Raw genomic sequence first — 15,846 nt, 5'->3', positions numbered from 1 at the left:
CTAAATATATATATATATATATATATATATATACATACACATTCTATAACATTCCAAGGCCTACCAATACTAGCAAGCCTATGTAAAACCATTCAAAACATTTCATCAAGTAAGAAAAACACTTAGGTGTGCATGCTAGCCCAAAACTTAAAAAGAGTTAAACGGGGCATCAAGAACTCAACTGAAATGAATCGAACACCTGCAACGAGCTAGGAAAATCCCTAAGTGCACAATCACAAGTAAGGGCCTGTAAATTATACACAACGCATTACTAAACTAGTCCGTAAGAACACTCTTGCCTAATGGGCCGTTCAACCCCAAGGCCCAACACTTGGCCCAAGGCCCAACAACCTTACCTCAGCCCCTAAAACCTTTCAACTAACCAAATCCACCGGTTAAGCCTAAAACGAACTTATCGATTAATAACGAGTAAAACATGTAGATTTTAGCATGCGAAGATTCATTTAATTACATAGGATAACCTTTGAAATAAATTATTAAATTTTTACCAGACTTTGATAAATGTCTTAGGTTTATAAAAATATTTTTATTATATTTTTCTGTTGGACACAAAAATTATAAAAATTCTTCCAACATAGCAAGGTACGTGCAGCTATTTCAGTGCGCAACAAAATATTTTTATTTTTATAAAATTCATTACCGAACCAAATTAAACAATTCCAATTGGGTTTGGTTCCTAACTAAAAATACTAACTTCCAGAAGTGGAACCAACCAATTTGGACCTATCGAAAAAAGGTTATGACGTCGGGAAGACAGACCAGAATCCGTCATCCCGCATCAGCTTTGACACTCGATTTTATAAATTCATAAAAACCATTCAAAGCTCGTCCAAAAATTACGTATTATACCTTTCTGGGAACTAGACTCAAAGTAGAACATCATGGAATCAAGAATCGATCAAAAACAATGGATTATCATCGCGTTAAAGACCCTACAATAAACGTATACGAATCTTTCAGCAAACTGTTATCATCAAAACTCAACCTTAGCGACCAAGAAGCGCGTTAATATGATCAATTAAGGTGTAAAAGACATGGGGAATCATAAAACCGACCTTGAATTGAAGTTTTCATGGCTGAAACTTGGGTGGGCAGAAAAAAAACGAGCAGGGGGGGTCTTGAGGTCCGATCGGCTGCTAGAAAGGGTTAGGGGTTAGGGTTTATTTGTTTTATGATATAAATAAAATAGTTACATCCAAGTCCCTCCAAATTGAAGTGTAAGGCAAAATAGAAGGAAAAGTTAAGTTCTTTAACGTACCGGGATAACGTAAAGGCTTCCAAGAAACGTTGGATAAATCCCGAGAATTATACATACTCTACAAGCTTTAATTCTTGAAACCGGAATTAACGGGCGTTACATGTAGGGTTGTTGAAACAGTATTGCCATAGTTAGAGTACCAAGCGCTCTGCTTAATAATGTCCATGTCCCTCTCCTTGGAGATATGGACTGGATGACGTGATGGATCAAGAACCGATAAATGAGTGGAAAACTGCCTTTCTGGAATTGTCCCTCTTTTACACCTCCTTGATAACCCATAGTCTCTTGAAAGACTCGTAGCAATCTTGGGACCGAATACAATTGTTGAGCGTCAAATTTGTCATTGAGGTCCAATGTAGCTCGAATGGAAGCTTCTGTAATTTCAATGTGATTGTTTAAAACAAATGCCTCGATCCTCTTCCCGTTTACATCACCAACATAGGTTGTCGACTCCCAAAAGTCTGTAAGATGGTTCCGGTAGATTGTGGGGTTCTCTGTCAACGCCATTCGTAAATTGGAGTTTCTTAGAAAATTTATCATGACTTCCAACTCCATGTTTTCATCGTCGAGTTCTAGCTGAGCGCACATATTGTGCCTCTTTTCAAATTTTAGGGCCATCAGTTCTGCAAGATAAAACATATGTCAGTATACAATCGCAGAACTAACAATCGAAGATATGAGTAGATGATATTAGTGTCTTCAATAACCTGTTCCGTAGTAATATGCGTACCTGCAAGAACAAGTAAACAGTTAGTCAATTGTTCAGTTAGAAACCCTAATTCCGAAATCGGTTTGACGAATATCGAAAAACGATGACTTACCGAAGTCGAAACAGAGCTAACGGCTGTAATCGAAGTAAAATCAAGCAAGTATTAGAGCAATCGAGCAAGAGGAAGATAGCACGAGCAAGAGGGTTTTTTGTGGTTAGTTTTAAAGAGGAAGAAATATGCGAAAAAGTTTCTAAGTCCCCCTTTTATACCTAACGTTTTGGTGGTACAGTACCTTGGTTTGTCGTCTAGTGCACGACAGTTGTCATTTAATTCAATTTTAATTTACCTCCCTTGCTCAAGCATACAGCCAAGATAACAGCTGGCTCCCTCTGTACATGAGTACATAGTACCACTTTTGCTCGATGTACTTGGAATATTCTGTCCTTGATCACTAGTGTACTCGAGACCGATTGCTCGACTAGACTTGTGCTCAATGCCTTAGCCAAATTTGTGATGATCATTATAGTACCTGCTCGAGTATTAAGTCATACTCGAGGTGTAGTGTGCTCGACTATACTTATCAAAATTCATTCAATACAAATTTCTGAGACACACCAGTAATCGAACCTTACTCGACTATGTGTCATGCTCGAGATACTTAGAAATATATCATGACAATGGCCTATGCTCGAGATGCATTCTTAAGTGTTAGAGCCTTTGCTCGACTAACTTAGATTACAAAAGCTCAATGTGCTTGATGTACTCTTATGCTCGAAAGCCTTAGCATATTAAATCATTCCTATGATTGTACTCGAACTCACAACCTAAGTGTCTAGTCCACAAATTTGCTCGAACTACTTAACACAGTGACCCACTTCCTTAAGCTCGAACGATGATTTTGAAACACCTAGCATACTTCTATGCTCGAGAACTTATGTCTTACAATTTATCATGCAATCATACACATAACATCCATTTTCACATAGTAGTGGGTGCTCGTAAGTAAGATGCATGCTCAAAACACTTGATTCATACAAGTCACATAAGATGCTTGACACAGTGTCATTATGCTTAGTAAGTAAAGTTCTTCTGCTCGAATTAAAAATGATCATTTCAATTTTATGAGCTGACCTAAACAGTTAGTTTAAGGTGAAATATGAGATCAAAATCCAGTTCAAAATAAAATTCATTTTAATTCATTGGAAAGATCTCAACATGGGATTAGACTATTTAAAACACGATCACACCACTTCATGGTCAGTGTTGTTATGACTTAAGTCAGGTTGACAGCAGGTATACTTAGCATAATGGTCATTGTTTTTTGTGATACATTTAGGATTCAATTAGAGCTTAAGTTAGGAATGGTTATCACTATATCTTCAGATTGCCTCTAATCTCTTCTCAAAGCGTATTTAGCTTTCTCCAAATCACCCCGAATTGACTTCGACCCCCTGATGCTCTGGTCAAAATTGATTTTTGTATAATAGAGCAGTTACTTATTTATATTTTGTGTTTGTATAATAGAGCAGTTACTTACATGCCTTCCGGACTTACATGCCTTATGTTCAGGGTGTTTAGGACTTATTTGAATGCCCCACCCCTGTAGTTCCCTTAGTGCCCCTTAAGTCATGAAATCAGATTACTTATTTATTTATATAATAATTTTTTATCTTTTTATACTTTCCAATCACTTTCTTTTTCTTTTCTTTTGAGAAATTTACCATATAGCAATAATTTACTTCTGCTCAAATACTTAATAAATATTTTGATATACCAGAAACACCAACAGGATCGTGTATGATTGGATAATAACATTTCTGCCTATCATTCGGAGAGATATGCTAGAGAGCATACCTTATTTTCCAATGTTTCACCACATCATACTTAGCAAATTTAAGTGTATATCACATATGACAACTACAGACTATGGAAAGCTACCATACTTTGCCAATGACTGTACTCAAAGAAATTTGTACTTATAATCCATGGGTTAGTTATCTTAAACAGTTTTCTATCATTTCCCATTTTAGGTTGGATTCAATCTCCACAGAAAATAGTTTCTAGCTTCTTTGAAGTTGGGAACTTGGATAATATTATCATATCTCTTATGAAATATCACCGAAAACAGTGTTGCTTAGTCAAAAACTTTTACCATTTTAAAACCATTTCCTTTTGAAAGTTCAATTGAGAAATATTTATTTTAAAAACAGTGTTGTCATTTAAGCATGTTTAACAGGCACACATTACCACAGTATCAGAACACATTCATTCAGACAGTAGAAATCATTTAGATAATCACATGAGTCTGTCGAGCATGCTCAGAAGTTCATCTAGCATACTTGAAAGTCACTCGATCAAACTTAAGATTTATCATTTCAGATATTGTGCTCGAAAGACTTAGCTGAGTGCTCGAGCAGTATACTTGTGCTTGAAATACTTCAAAAGTTTTCCACAACACATGTCCATGCTCGACCACACGTAACACATCATTTGTGCTCGAGTTACTTGAGAAACCTCAAGTATGGTTTGTTTGTGCTCGAAGAGCATTAAACATAAGATGCAACACAGAATTATGCTCGAAATACTTGGAGGAGTTTTCAAGGCCAAATTCTGTGCTCGAGAAACTGGGCTATGACATCTGTGCTCGAATGACTTAGAATAGTCTTTCACGAGCCAATGCCTGTGCTTGAAGAGCAACCAGCACAATATCAAGCATAAATTCATGCTCGAAGTACTTAAGATCACTAAAATACATCATGCAAGCACAAATCAAAGTACCACACATTGTAATTTGCAGTTCTAATAAAATTTCATACAAAGACGGTCACATAAATGAAATATGCAATTTGAGTAATCAGTCAAGCATAGCAAATTATCATGCAAACATTCAAAGTGAGTAATACAGATAATCAGTAAGCACCTCACTTAAGCACACATCCTAAATCAAACTGCATCAGCATTTATCATTCCTAGGCATTTTAACAGAAAATGAAACCTGGTTTTATCTAAAGGTTTGGTGATTAAATCAGCCAAATTATCAGATGTATCAACCCTTTTCATTTCTATTAAACCTTTTTCCTGACAGTCCCTAATGAAATGATGTCTAATTTCAATGTGCTTAGTTTTAGAATGTTGGACTAGATTCTTAACAATAAACATAGCAGCAGTATTATCAATTAAAACAGGTGTAAGTAAGAAATTCAGACCATAATCCAGCAGTTGATTTTGAATCCACAGAACCTGTGCACAGCAGGCAGAAGCAGCAATGTACTTAACTTTAGCAGTAGAGATTGACATTGTAGTCTGCTTCTTGCATTGCCACGACACCAGCCTGTTCCCTAGAAACCGGCATCCTCCAGAGGTTGATTTTCTACTCATGTTGCAACCATCATAGTCATTATCTGTGTAGGCCATCAAATCAAAGGAAGGGTTCTTTGGATACCATATCCCCAAATCTAGCTTTCCTTTCAAGTATCTGAATATCCTCTTCACTGCTAACATATGTGAGACTTTGGGGTTAGCTTGGAATCTGGCACAGACACACACAACAAACATAATATCTGGCCTAGATGATGTAAGATACATCAGTGATCCTATCTTGGCCCTATACTGTTGTTGGTCCACCAGCTTCCCCTTTTCATCAGGTACCATTTTCTCATGTGTGTCCATTGGTGTGGACACTGTCTTGAAGTCTTGGTACTTGAATTTGTTAGAATCTCTTGTACATATTTTGATTGATTTATAAAGATTCCATCAGCTTTCTGTTGCACCTGAATTCCAATGAAGAAATTCATTTTCCTCATTGAACTCATTTTGTACTTAGACTTAATCACTTGCTCAAACTTTTTGCACATTTGTTCATTTGTAGAGCCAAAGATACTGTCACCCACGTACACTTGCAGCAGCAACAGATCTTTGTTTCTCCTTTTGTAGAATAGAGTCTTGTCAATGGCTCCTCTGCAGAAGCCATTTTCCAACAAATGGTTTGACAGCTCATCATATCAGGCTCTTGGTGCTTGATGTAGTCCATAAAGTGCTTTGCTGAGCTTGTAAACCTTGTTTGGATAAACTGGGTCTTCAAATCCAGGGGGTTGAGTGACATAAACTTCTTCATCAATCTTTCCATTCAGAAATGCAGATTTTACATCAAGTTGATAGACTTTAATGTTCATTGATGCTGCATATGCCAGAAAGATCCTGACAGCCTCTAGTCTTGCAACTTGAGCAAAGACTTCTTCAAAGTCCACTCTTTCTTCCTGTAAGCATCCTGGAGCTACCAATCTTGCTTTGTTCTTGATCACTATCCCCCTTTCATCTTTCTTATTCCTGAATACCCATTTTGTTCCAATAGCATACTTGTCTCTGGGCTTTTCCACTAAGTCCCATACATGTAAGTCTCTGAATTGGGCTAACTCTTCCTGCATAGCTTCTACCCAGTTGTTGTCTTTCAAGGCTTGACCAATGTTCTTAGGTTCAACTTGGGATAAGAAGCAGGCATACATACAGATGTTCACCTTTTCAGAAGAGCTTCTAGTCACCCTTTCATGCAAGTCTCTTATTATGTTTTTTGTAGGGTGATTTCTTTCAACAGAAGTGGTCTGCACATCTTGTTGTGCAGACACTTCTATCTCTAGATTTTTCATGTATAACTCAGCAGATTCATCTTCAATTCTCTCTTGACTTTTATCAGCTTCTTGAGTGTGATTGATCTCAGATGTTGATTCTTCATTTGATCCAATTTGCATTGAGTCAAAAAATGATTGGAACCTGTCCTCAAAATGATTTGTCCCTGTAGTCTGAATAGGTTGTTGACTCTGAATAGGTTGACTTTCAACATCACTTGGACCTTCATTAGAGATCTCAACAGCAACCTCCTATCCATTTCTTTCAGCTTCACCTTGGTTGCTTCTCTTAAAATTGAATCCATTTGCTTCAGGAGCAACTGATGTCCACAGTTTGTCCAGATCAACTTGTTTTTGTTTTCCCTTTTCTTCAAAGCTGGTTCTGTACATACTGTCATCCATATCTTCATTGTAGATTTCAAAAGACTTGATCATTTTCTCTAGGTCAAAAAGCCATTTGGGACCATCAACATTGTTAAAATGATTTTCAATGAATATTATGTCTGATGACTCAATGACCACCATGTGCTCCTTCACATAGACTCTATAGGCCTTTGAATGAGATGAGTAGCCCACAAAGAAGCATTCCAGCGATTTGGACTGGAATTTGTTCAAATAGTCCTTTGTATTCAGGAGTGAGCATCTGCATCCAAAAGGCTTTAAGAACTTTACATAAGGCTTTCTTTTGAAGATAACCTCATATGGAGTCTTATTTTGAGCCTTGTTTAGTAGAATCCTGTTCTGCACATAACATGCAGTGTTGATTGCTTCTGCCCAGAAGGTAACTGGCAAATTTGCATCAGCAATCATGGTCCTTGCAGCTTCAATTAATGTTCTGTTTCTTCTTTCTAGAACACCATTTTGTTCAGGAGTTCTAGGTGCACTGTATTGTTGAAAGATTCCCTTAGAAGTGCAGAATTCATCCATAAATCTATTCTTGAATTCTGTTGCATGGTTGCTCCAATCAAATTCCCCATCCTGTGGCACCCTGGTTAAGCAACATTTCCTTGATCTCCCAGCTGGTTCACATTGTTCTGATTAGTTCTGTTCTGATTTTAGTGAACCTACATTTGATTGTTTCTTTGGGGTTGGAATGTTTGTTGCTTGGGTCTATTCGAATCCTAGGACCCCTATTTATAGACCCTGACATTCCTTATAGAAGTTCCTAATCATTACATAATGAAATACAAAATAATACAAGTGTTGAGTCCTCGAGCAAGGTAACAATCTTGCTCGAGCAAACTCACTATGCTAGGTATGCTTGATGAATGTCCTCGAGCATACTTTACTTAGATTATCTTCAGCGAAGATATTATCCTCCAGCAAGCTTCATTCCTCTTGACTAATTCATGCTTTGCTAGAACTCGTCCATCGAGCAAGCTCATTCTTCTTGATGTCTTCCGCTATTCTTATTTAGCAATCTTTAGCATGCTCGGATGTAAATCTTGCTCGGGAACTGAACTGTGCTCGAAGTCCTTGCTTTGATCACGTGACATCTTCTTATTGCATCCATGCTTGTCCCCATGTGCTCGATCATCCTGTGCTCGTGACACTTGGTTAAAACTTGTATGATCAAGTTGTTTGCTCGATTGGCAATCCATGCTCGATAGAAGAATACTCTTGCTTGTTGAAGTATAGCTTGCTCGAAGCCTTAACACTTAGAAGAATTTACCAATTAAGGTTCTGAAGACCTTGCTCGAAGTAGTAAAACTATGCTCGATCGTCTAGGCTTGCTCGAAGTCCATACTTACCATTTTCTGAGGAGGTTGAGAAGATTCCAATCTTCCTTATCATAAATCCGACCCAACATTTTCATATCCGTTCCCCGACCTTACATCTACTTTCTTTTCTTTCACCGGTCTCAGCTATATTCAAGTCATGCCGATGATGTGGAGGACCTTGGATACCCTTGAGAGATTGATCGCAGAACAGGATCTCGATTTCAATCTTCCAGCCCTCTCTCATATGTACAACCTCATAACCCATGGCTCCAGCAGATTTCTTTTCAAAAGCAAACCTTTTCAGTCTCTACCGACCAACAAGACTACCCGCAACGATCAAAGTTGAAAGAACCAGTTCTTTTTTGTTTTAAGAGATAGTATTCCAAGTAGGAATTTATTACCAACTCGCTGGATCCTGAAGGGTAGGGTAGTGGATCCTAAGGATAGAGGATCCTAATATAATTGATTGGCTAACTGTGGGTTTGTTGTTTCTTGTGCAGTATCCAACTTCTCAGATCTTGCCACTGACCCTGACGGTGTTAAAAAGGCAAAGGTGCTCCTGTATTTGGATCCTTTCGACAGGACATTCAAAGCCGTTGCTGAAGAGGTAAACGATTCATACGAGAAGACCACTAGCTCCTCAGAAACAATGTCAAGTAAGTTAGAATAGATTCATTGATTATTGATGAAAATAAAGAAAAGCGTTAGACTATAAGAAACTTATCTTTTTTCGGGCAGGTGCACAAAAATCCTCATCCAAGCCTTCCAGGAACTTGTTAGGTCAGTTCCAACTAGAAGATGTTGACAGTCTCATCTCCTCCCGTTCCACTGAGAAGAAACCCTTGAAAAGCTCTAGCCTCGCACCGCCAAAGACCATGACTACCGGTTCCAAGGCTAGCATGAAAAGAAAAGGAGACCCTGACGTAGAGATCCACAGTGCCCAGCATATCTTTGACCAGCTCTCAGAAGTAAGGATCCTTTACCCTTAGTTACAAGCATTTCAGTTGTGTCTTTAACTTGTAAACATCTTGCAGGCTGTGGCTAACTTCAAGGCTTTATACGACGAAAACGTGGCCAGCATAGGAAGGAACTCGCCAAGTACCATGCTGGGATATCCTTGAAAGACATGTTGATCATGGAGCTGCAGACTGAAAAGGGCACCTTGGAGGATAAGTTGGCTCTCGCTGACATCCGGGCTCAAGAGCAAGTGGTCGAAGTTATCGAACAGGGCAAAGTGTGGGCTAGCAAAGCGGTGTTAACGGCCAGGATCAAATTCGCTAGGGAGGCCGAGGACACTGCTTTTGACAGGTCTAACTGGAATGTCGCTTTATGTAAGAAGACACTGGCTGGGTTTGGTGACGAAGGTGAGGATACTGGAGGCAATAAGGGAGATGAAGATGCTGGGACGAGCGGAAAAAAAGAGGATGCTCTGCAGGTCAAGGGTGCTGGTGAAGGTGACAGGAGTGAAGCGAAGGAGTAGGTGATAACAATGGGTGATGAAGGATATGAAGACAAGGTCGGAGCCCATTTTTTATGAAGTTTTTATGGTTTTTGTTGATGTTTTTATGTGAACAATAGTAGCTGTAATCCTCAGGATCAATGATCCTTAAGACAATTGTCAAGGGTGGTTAAGGTGGAGGGATCCTCAGCTTTTAGAGGATGAAGCCTTAACCGCCCTTGTCTCTTTAATTTTTGCATGAACATAACTATGACGTAGCTTGATCTGGGTGGATGGTCCACATTTTGCTGGTGAAGCCCGAATCACCTTTTCATCTTGCTTATATAATATAACTTCTTTTGGCTTTAGCTTTATAATTTGTGTCACTAGGATAGAGGATTCTCAATCCTTAGAACTTTTCTCTTCATGATATTTACCTGTTAAAATAAATCATCAAAAAAGGGAACATAAAAGTTAGCAAAGCTGGATTTAAACCCAGCTATCTTGGGAACAAGCCCAACAAATCGTGGGGACAAGCCCAATAAAACGTGGGGACAATCCCAATAAAACGTGGGGACAAGCCCAATTAAACGCGGGGACAAGCCCAATAAATACGAGCGACAAGCCGATCCTTGGCCTTGGCTCAAATTTACGCGGGTGACGAGCCTAACCCGGCGTTGACCTTAACTTGTGTATATGGTACGTCTGCCATTTAATTCGTAGGATCCAAGATATGATTTTTAGCCATGAAATTGTCAGCCACGTATAGTGCACTTGTCCCACAGCCTCCAATCATACCCGGATAATCGTGCGCTCCAGGCAAGGGTGTAGAAACCCTAATTCGGGAGATAAGGTGAAAATCTTATAAACCTGGCGACAAGGCCGATTAAACTTAGGAGAGAGTTAGCCATCCCGTTTTTTCCACTTGAGAGCCCTATAGCTCGGCATTTCTTCAACTTGACATATTTGACAAAACAAGAATCTAACATAACATATATAAACATAAAGTAATATTTTACCAAGTAATGGACTGAGGTAAATGATTAGGATCCAGGATCCTGATCAACAAAAATACATTTTTAGATGAATCACATTCCAAGGCCTTGGGAGCATGTCCCCTTCCATATTCACCAAACGATATGCCCCCTTTCCAGCTTCGGCTTCAATCAGATAAGGGCACTCCCATTTCGGTGCTAACTTCCCGTCAGCGGGATTAGTTGTATTCTGGAACGCCTTTCAAAGAACTAAATCTCCAACTTCGAATCTTCTAATTCTGATATTCTTGTTGTATGCACCAGCTATCTTTTGTTGGTAAGCGGCCATCCTGAATCTTGCTTGATCTCTAAGTTCTTCCATAGTATATAGGCCTTGGACAAGATTCTCGTCATTTGTCTGAGGATCACGGATGCTTGTTCTGGCTGTTGGATACACCATTTCAGTGGGGATCACTGCCTCAGCCCCAAAGACTAATGAGAACGGCGTTTGTCCTGTGGCATTCTTCGGAGTTGTCCTATCTGCCCAAAGCACATAGGGTAGTTCCTCAGCCCACTTGTCTTTCTTTGCTCCAATCTTTTTCTTCAGGTTGTTGATGATGATTTTGTTGCTTGATTCTGCTTGGCCATTTGCTTATGGATGGACTGGTGTTGAAGTGATCATTTTGATTCCCCAGCTGTCACAAAAGTTAGTAGTTCTTTTCCCAATAAATTGGGAACCATTATCACATATAATTTCGAAAGGAATTCCAAATCTGGTTATAATGTTACGTTTGATAAAGAATATAACTTCCTTTTCCCTAACTTGAGGGAAAGCCTCAGCTTCGATCCATTTAGAGAAATAATCTGTCGTTGCTAACATGAAGACTTTTCCCCCTGGAGCCGTAGGGAGTTTACCCACTATGTCCATTCCCCATTTCATGAATGCCCACGAAGAGACAATAGGATATAAGGGTTCTGCCGGTTGATGTAGAATGTTGTCGTGCCTCTAACAAGCATCACACTTCCTGGAATATTCCATAGCATCATTCTTCATAGTAGGCCAGAAGTATCCGGTTCTAAGAATCCTGGAGAATAATGCTCTGCCCCCTGTATGGTTGCCACAATCTCCTTCATGGAAATCCTTCAGCAGTTCTTGGATCTCGATCCTTCGATGCACCTTAAATATGGACCTGGAAGGGATTTCTTATACAGCATATTATGTACAATAGTATATTGTGATACCTTGGCCTTAAAGGCTTTGGGGTTCTTTTCTTTTGGGATTTCTCCATCTTGAATATACTTCATTATCGAAAGGATCCAGGATGAGTGATCAAGAGAATGATCCTTAAGATCCGTATGTTGACTCCCATCTATTTCCATTGTTTGGCATTCCTCAATTGCAGGGGATAGGACGTGGATGATAGGGATTTTTATGTTTTCTGGAAGCTTCAAGACTGAAGCCAGGTTTGCTAAGGCATCAGCCCCAGCATTTTCTTCTCTCGGAACCTGCGTAATTGTAAAATAATCGAAGGATCCTGCGAGATCCTTTACTATATCTAAATATTTAATTAATTTCTCACCTTTGACCGCATATGAGCCATTAAAGTGATTAGCAATTAATAATGAATCTACAAAAATCTGAAGATACTTGATTCTCATACCTTTGGCTAGTTGTATACCTGCAATAAGTGCCTTGTATTCTGCTTCATTGTTAGTGGTCTGGAATTCAAAAGCTATGGAATGGGGTATTATGTCCCCCTGTGGCTAGTTCAGTAGTATTCCCAATTTTGTTCCTTTGATATTTGAGGCTCCATCAGTGAAGAGTGTCCAAGGATCCTTGGTTTCTTCGAGCTGTTGAACTTCAAGATTGGCTTGTTCTTCTAAATCGCAACTGAAATCAGCCACAAAGTCCGCTAGTGCCTGTGACTTAATTGCATTTCTAGGCTCATATTGAATATCATATGTACTTAGTTTTACAGCCCATTTGGCCATTCTACCCTACATTTCCGGTTTTCTAAGGAAATTTTTTATGGGATAATTAGTTTTTACAACAATAGTATGAGTTTCAAAATAACGTCTTAACTTAGTTAAGGCCATGATTAGAGTAAGAATAAGTTTTTCCAAATGAGAGTACCAGGACTCCGCATCGAGGAGACTTTTACTTACATAATAAACAGGATATTGGTTACCTTCGTGATCCTTTACCAAGACTGCACTCAAGGCGGTTAGGGAAATGGCTAGATAAAGGATCAATGGTTTTCCATTCATAGGTTTCATTAAAGACGGGGCTGAGGATAAGTAATCCTTCAGAGCGGTGAGAGCAGCTTCATGTTTCTCTGTCCACTCGAATTTCTTGTTTTTCCTCAGGATGTCATAAAAAATCTTTACATCTTTCTGAAGATTTCGATATGAACCTGTTAAGTGCTGCCACTCTTCCTGTTAATCTTTGTACCTCTTTGACGTTTGTTGGAGATTTGAGGTTCAAGATGGCTTGGATTTGCTTTGGACTTGCTTCAATCCCCATTTTTGTTACCAAATACCCCAGGAACTTCCCGGCTTTGACACCAAATACACATTTAGCAGGATTTAGGTTTAAGTTGTATTTGTCAAGGATGTCAAAAGCTACTTCCAAATCCTTAAGGTGGTTCTCCACCTTCTTTGACTTTACCACCATGTCGTTGATGTAGACTTCCATGGTGTCACCCAATTGTTCCTTGAACATCATGTTGACTAGTCTCTGATATGTAGCACCTGCATTTCTAAGACCGAACGGCATAGCAACATAAAAATATATGCCCGTAAGGGTTATAAACGCTGTATCCTCATGGTCAGATGGTTCCATCTGGATTTGTTGAAATCCTGAGGAAGCATCCATAAAGGTCAACATTTCATGCCCTGCGGTAGCGTCCACCATGGAGTCAATGTGGGGAAGAGGGAAAGGATCCTTGGGACATGCCTTATTTAAGTCAGTAAAATCGATACATACCCTCCACTTTCCATTTTTCTTTTGAACTACAACCACATTGGCTAACCATTTTGGATATTTTACTTCTCTAATCATACCTGCCTTTAGTAGTTTCTGTACCTCTTCTTTTCTTGGATGATCACGTTTCTTTTAGGAGTAAATTTCCTTCTCTTTTTGTGAATAGGCCTGAAAGAAGGATCAGTTCCAAGTTTATGGGTTATTACATCTTTAGAAATACCTGTCGTATCTTCGTGCTTCCACGCGAAGGTCGACTTTCTTCAGTGTAAGAAGGATACTAGATCCTTTTCAATGGATTCTTGTATTTCAACACCTACTAGGACTTTGCCATCAGGATCCTCTGGATGCAAGACCACTTCATTAAAGTCTTGTTCCCAAGTCTCCATGACATTCCTTCTCGCTTTCTGTAATTGCTATGCTTCTCTCATCTTTTTTGCAGGCTTCATTGAATAAGTGTAGCAGTCTTTAGCGTCTTGCTGGTCGCTCTCGATCATTGCTATTCCCCACGGGGGTAGGGAGTTTTACACACTGGTGGCAGGTAGAGGGAACCGCCTTCATTTCGTGTATCCATGGCCTGCCAAGAATAGCATTGCAACAAGACAAGGAATGTATAACACAAAATTTTTGAACATAATTTACTCCCTTTATATATATGGGTAATTTGTTGTCCCTCAATGTGTTCTTCGTTTCTCCACTGAATCCTACAAGAACCGAAGATCATGGGACAATTTCCGACTCTGGGATATCCATCCTTCTAAGTACTTCTAGTTGGATGATATTAACTGAACTTCCTCCATCAATGAGTATCCTGCGTACATAATGGTTAGAAATAAATAAAGTAATGACTAAACCGTCATGGTGAGGATCCTGAACGTTGACTCGATCATCCTCATAGAAGAAGATAACTCTTTGCTCGGTTGTTGTAGAAGTCCTGATCGGCCTTTCGCCATTCTCCAGTTTGCATTCTTTGGCGTACTTCTTTGCACCTGAGTATGACGTTCCACAAATGTCGGATCCTCCAAAGATCATGTTGATAACTTGAGCGTCAGGGGCAGGTGGAGCAGCCTTTTCCGGAACTGGATCAGGATCCTGGTTCCTGGGCTTTTTTCTTTCGAACAACTCCTTAAGATAACCCTTGCTGAGGAGATAGCTTATTTCCTTTCTCAAGGCTATGCAATCTTCCGTCATATAGCCGAAGTCTTCGTGAAAGGCACACCATTTCGATTTGTCTTTGGGGGGTGGTGCCTTCCCATTTTTCCTTGGCCATCTTGCTTTGTCGCCCAAGTTCCTAACAGCAAGCATCACTCCTCCCATATCTACGGAGAAGCAATAATCAGATATTCTTGGACAATTTTCATCGTCCTCCTCCTCTTCTACAGCATTGATTTTTTAGACATTCGGTTAGTTATATGGTTTAGAGTTCCTGTTCCTGAAGTTGGATCCTTGTTTCTTGTCTTGAGATTCATTTTTCACCAGAGTGCTCAGTTGATCTTGTATTCTTTAATCCTCCTTCGACCTGATGAATCTTAAAGCTCTGTTTCGGACTTCATCTAAATTCTTGCAAGGGGTCATCACAAGATCTTGATAAAATGGAGAGTCCTTTTGTAACCCCATTTTGAATGCCTCAACAGCTTTTGGGACATCCAAATTTGGAATTTCCAAAGCCTCTCTTCCAAACCTTATAAGGAACTGCCTAAGAGGTTCCCCACGAGGTTGGACAACTCTATATAAATCACTAGTCAATTTTTCAAAGGATCTACTGCATTAGAATTGACTATTAAACAGATTAATCAAATGGGAAAAGGAAGTAATAGAGTAAGGAGGAAGACTTAGCAACTATTTAAGGGCGGATCCAGTAAGGGTTGAGCCAAAGCCCTTACACAAGCAAGCTTCCTTCAACCTATCTGGAATCGGGTTGATTTCCATTCTTTCGCGATATAAGGCTACATGTTCCTCAGGATCCGTGGACCCATTATATAACTTCATACTAGGGGCAGTAAAGCGCTTTGGTATCACGGCATCGCAAATTGGTGCAGCAAACCTGGATATGTTGTGGCTTCCTACTGGTACTTCGGGAATAGGTTTGATGACTCCAGGCACACTCGATATCATATCCTTG

General features: G+C 39.5%; 1 protein-coding gene across 1 annotated transcript; it reads right to left on the bottom strand.

Moving 5' to 3' along the window:
* Positions 1-14,491: 14,491 nt before the first annotated feature.
* LOC143532204 (uncharacterized) lies at positions 14,492-15,041 on the bottom strand. The gene is made up of 2 exons (XM_077027322.1): positions 14,579-15,041; positions 14,492-14,535 (listed from the first exon to the last, which is right to left on the bottom strand). Exons 1-2 carry the CDS (start codon positions 15,039-15,041, stop codon positions 14,492-14,494), a joined length of 507 nt encoding a protein of 168 aa, XP_076883437.1.
* Positions 15,042-15,846: the final 805 nt, after the last annotated feature.

Source organism: Bidens hawaiensis, unplaced genomic scaffold, assembly GCF_021521415.1.
Source record: "Bidens hawaiensis isolate Kalapana, Puna unplaced genomic scaffold, B.hawaiensis_p1.1 tig00009411_1, whole genome shotgun sequence".
Lineage (NCBI taxonomy): Eukaryota > Viridiplantae > Streptophyta > Magnoliopsida > Asterales > Asteraceae > Bidens > Bidens hawaiensis.
The sequence above is the reverse complement of the archived record's forward strand: the minus strand, read 5'-3'. Positions and strand labels throughout refer to the sequence as shown.

Excerpts from the sequence above, each read along its gene's own strand:
- LOC143532204 (XM_077027322.1), bottom strand. The coding sequence starts at position 15,041 with ATGGGAGGAGTGATGCTTGCTGTTAGGAACTTGGGCGACAAAGCAAGA. Across the intron at positions 14,536-14,578 it reads TCAGGATCCTCACCATGACG|GATACTCATTGATGGAGGAA; the intron begins GTTTAGTCATTA and ends TTATGTACGCAG.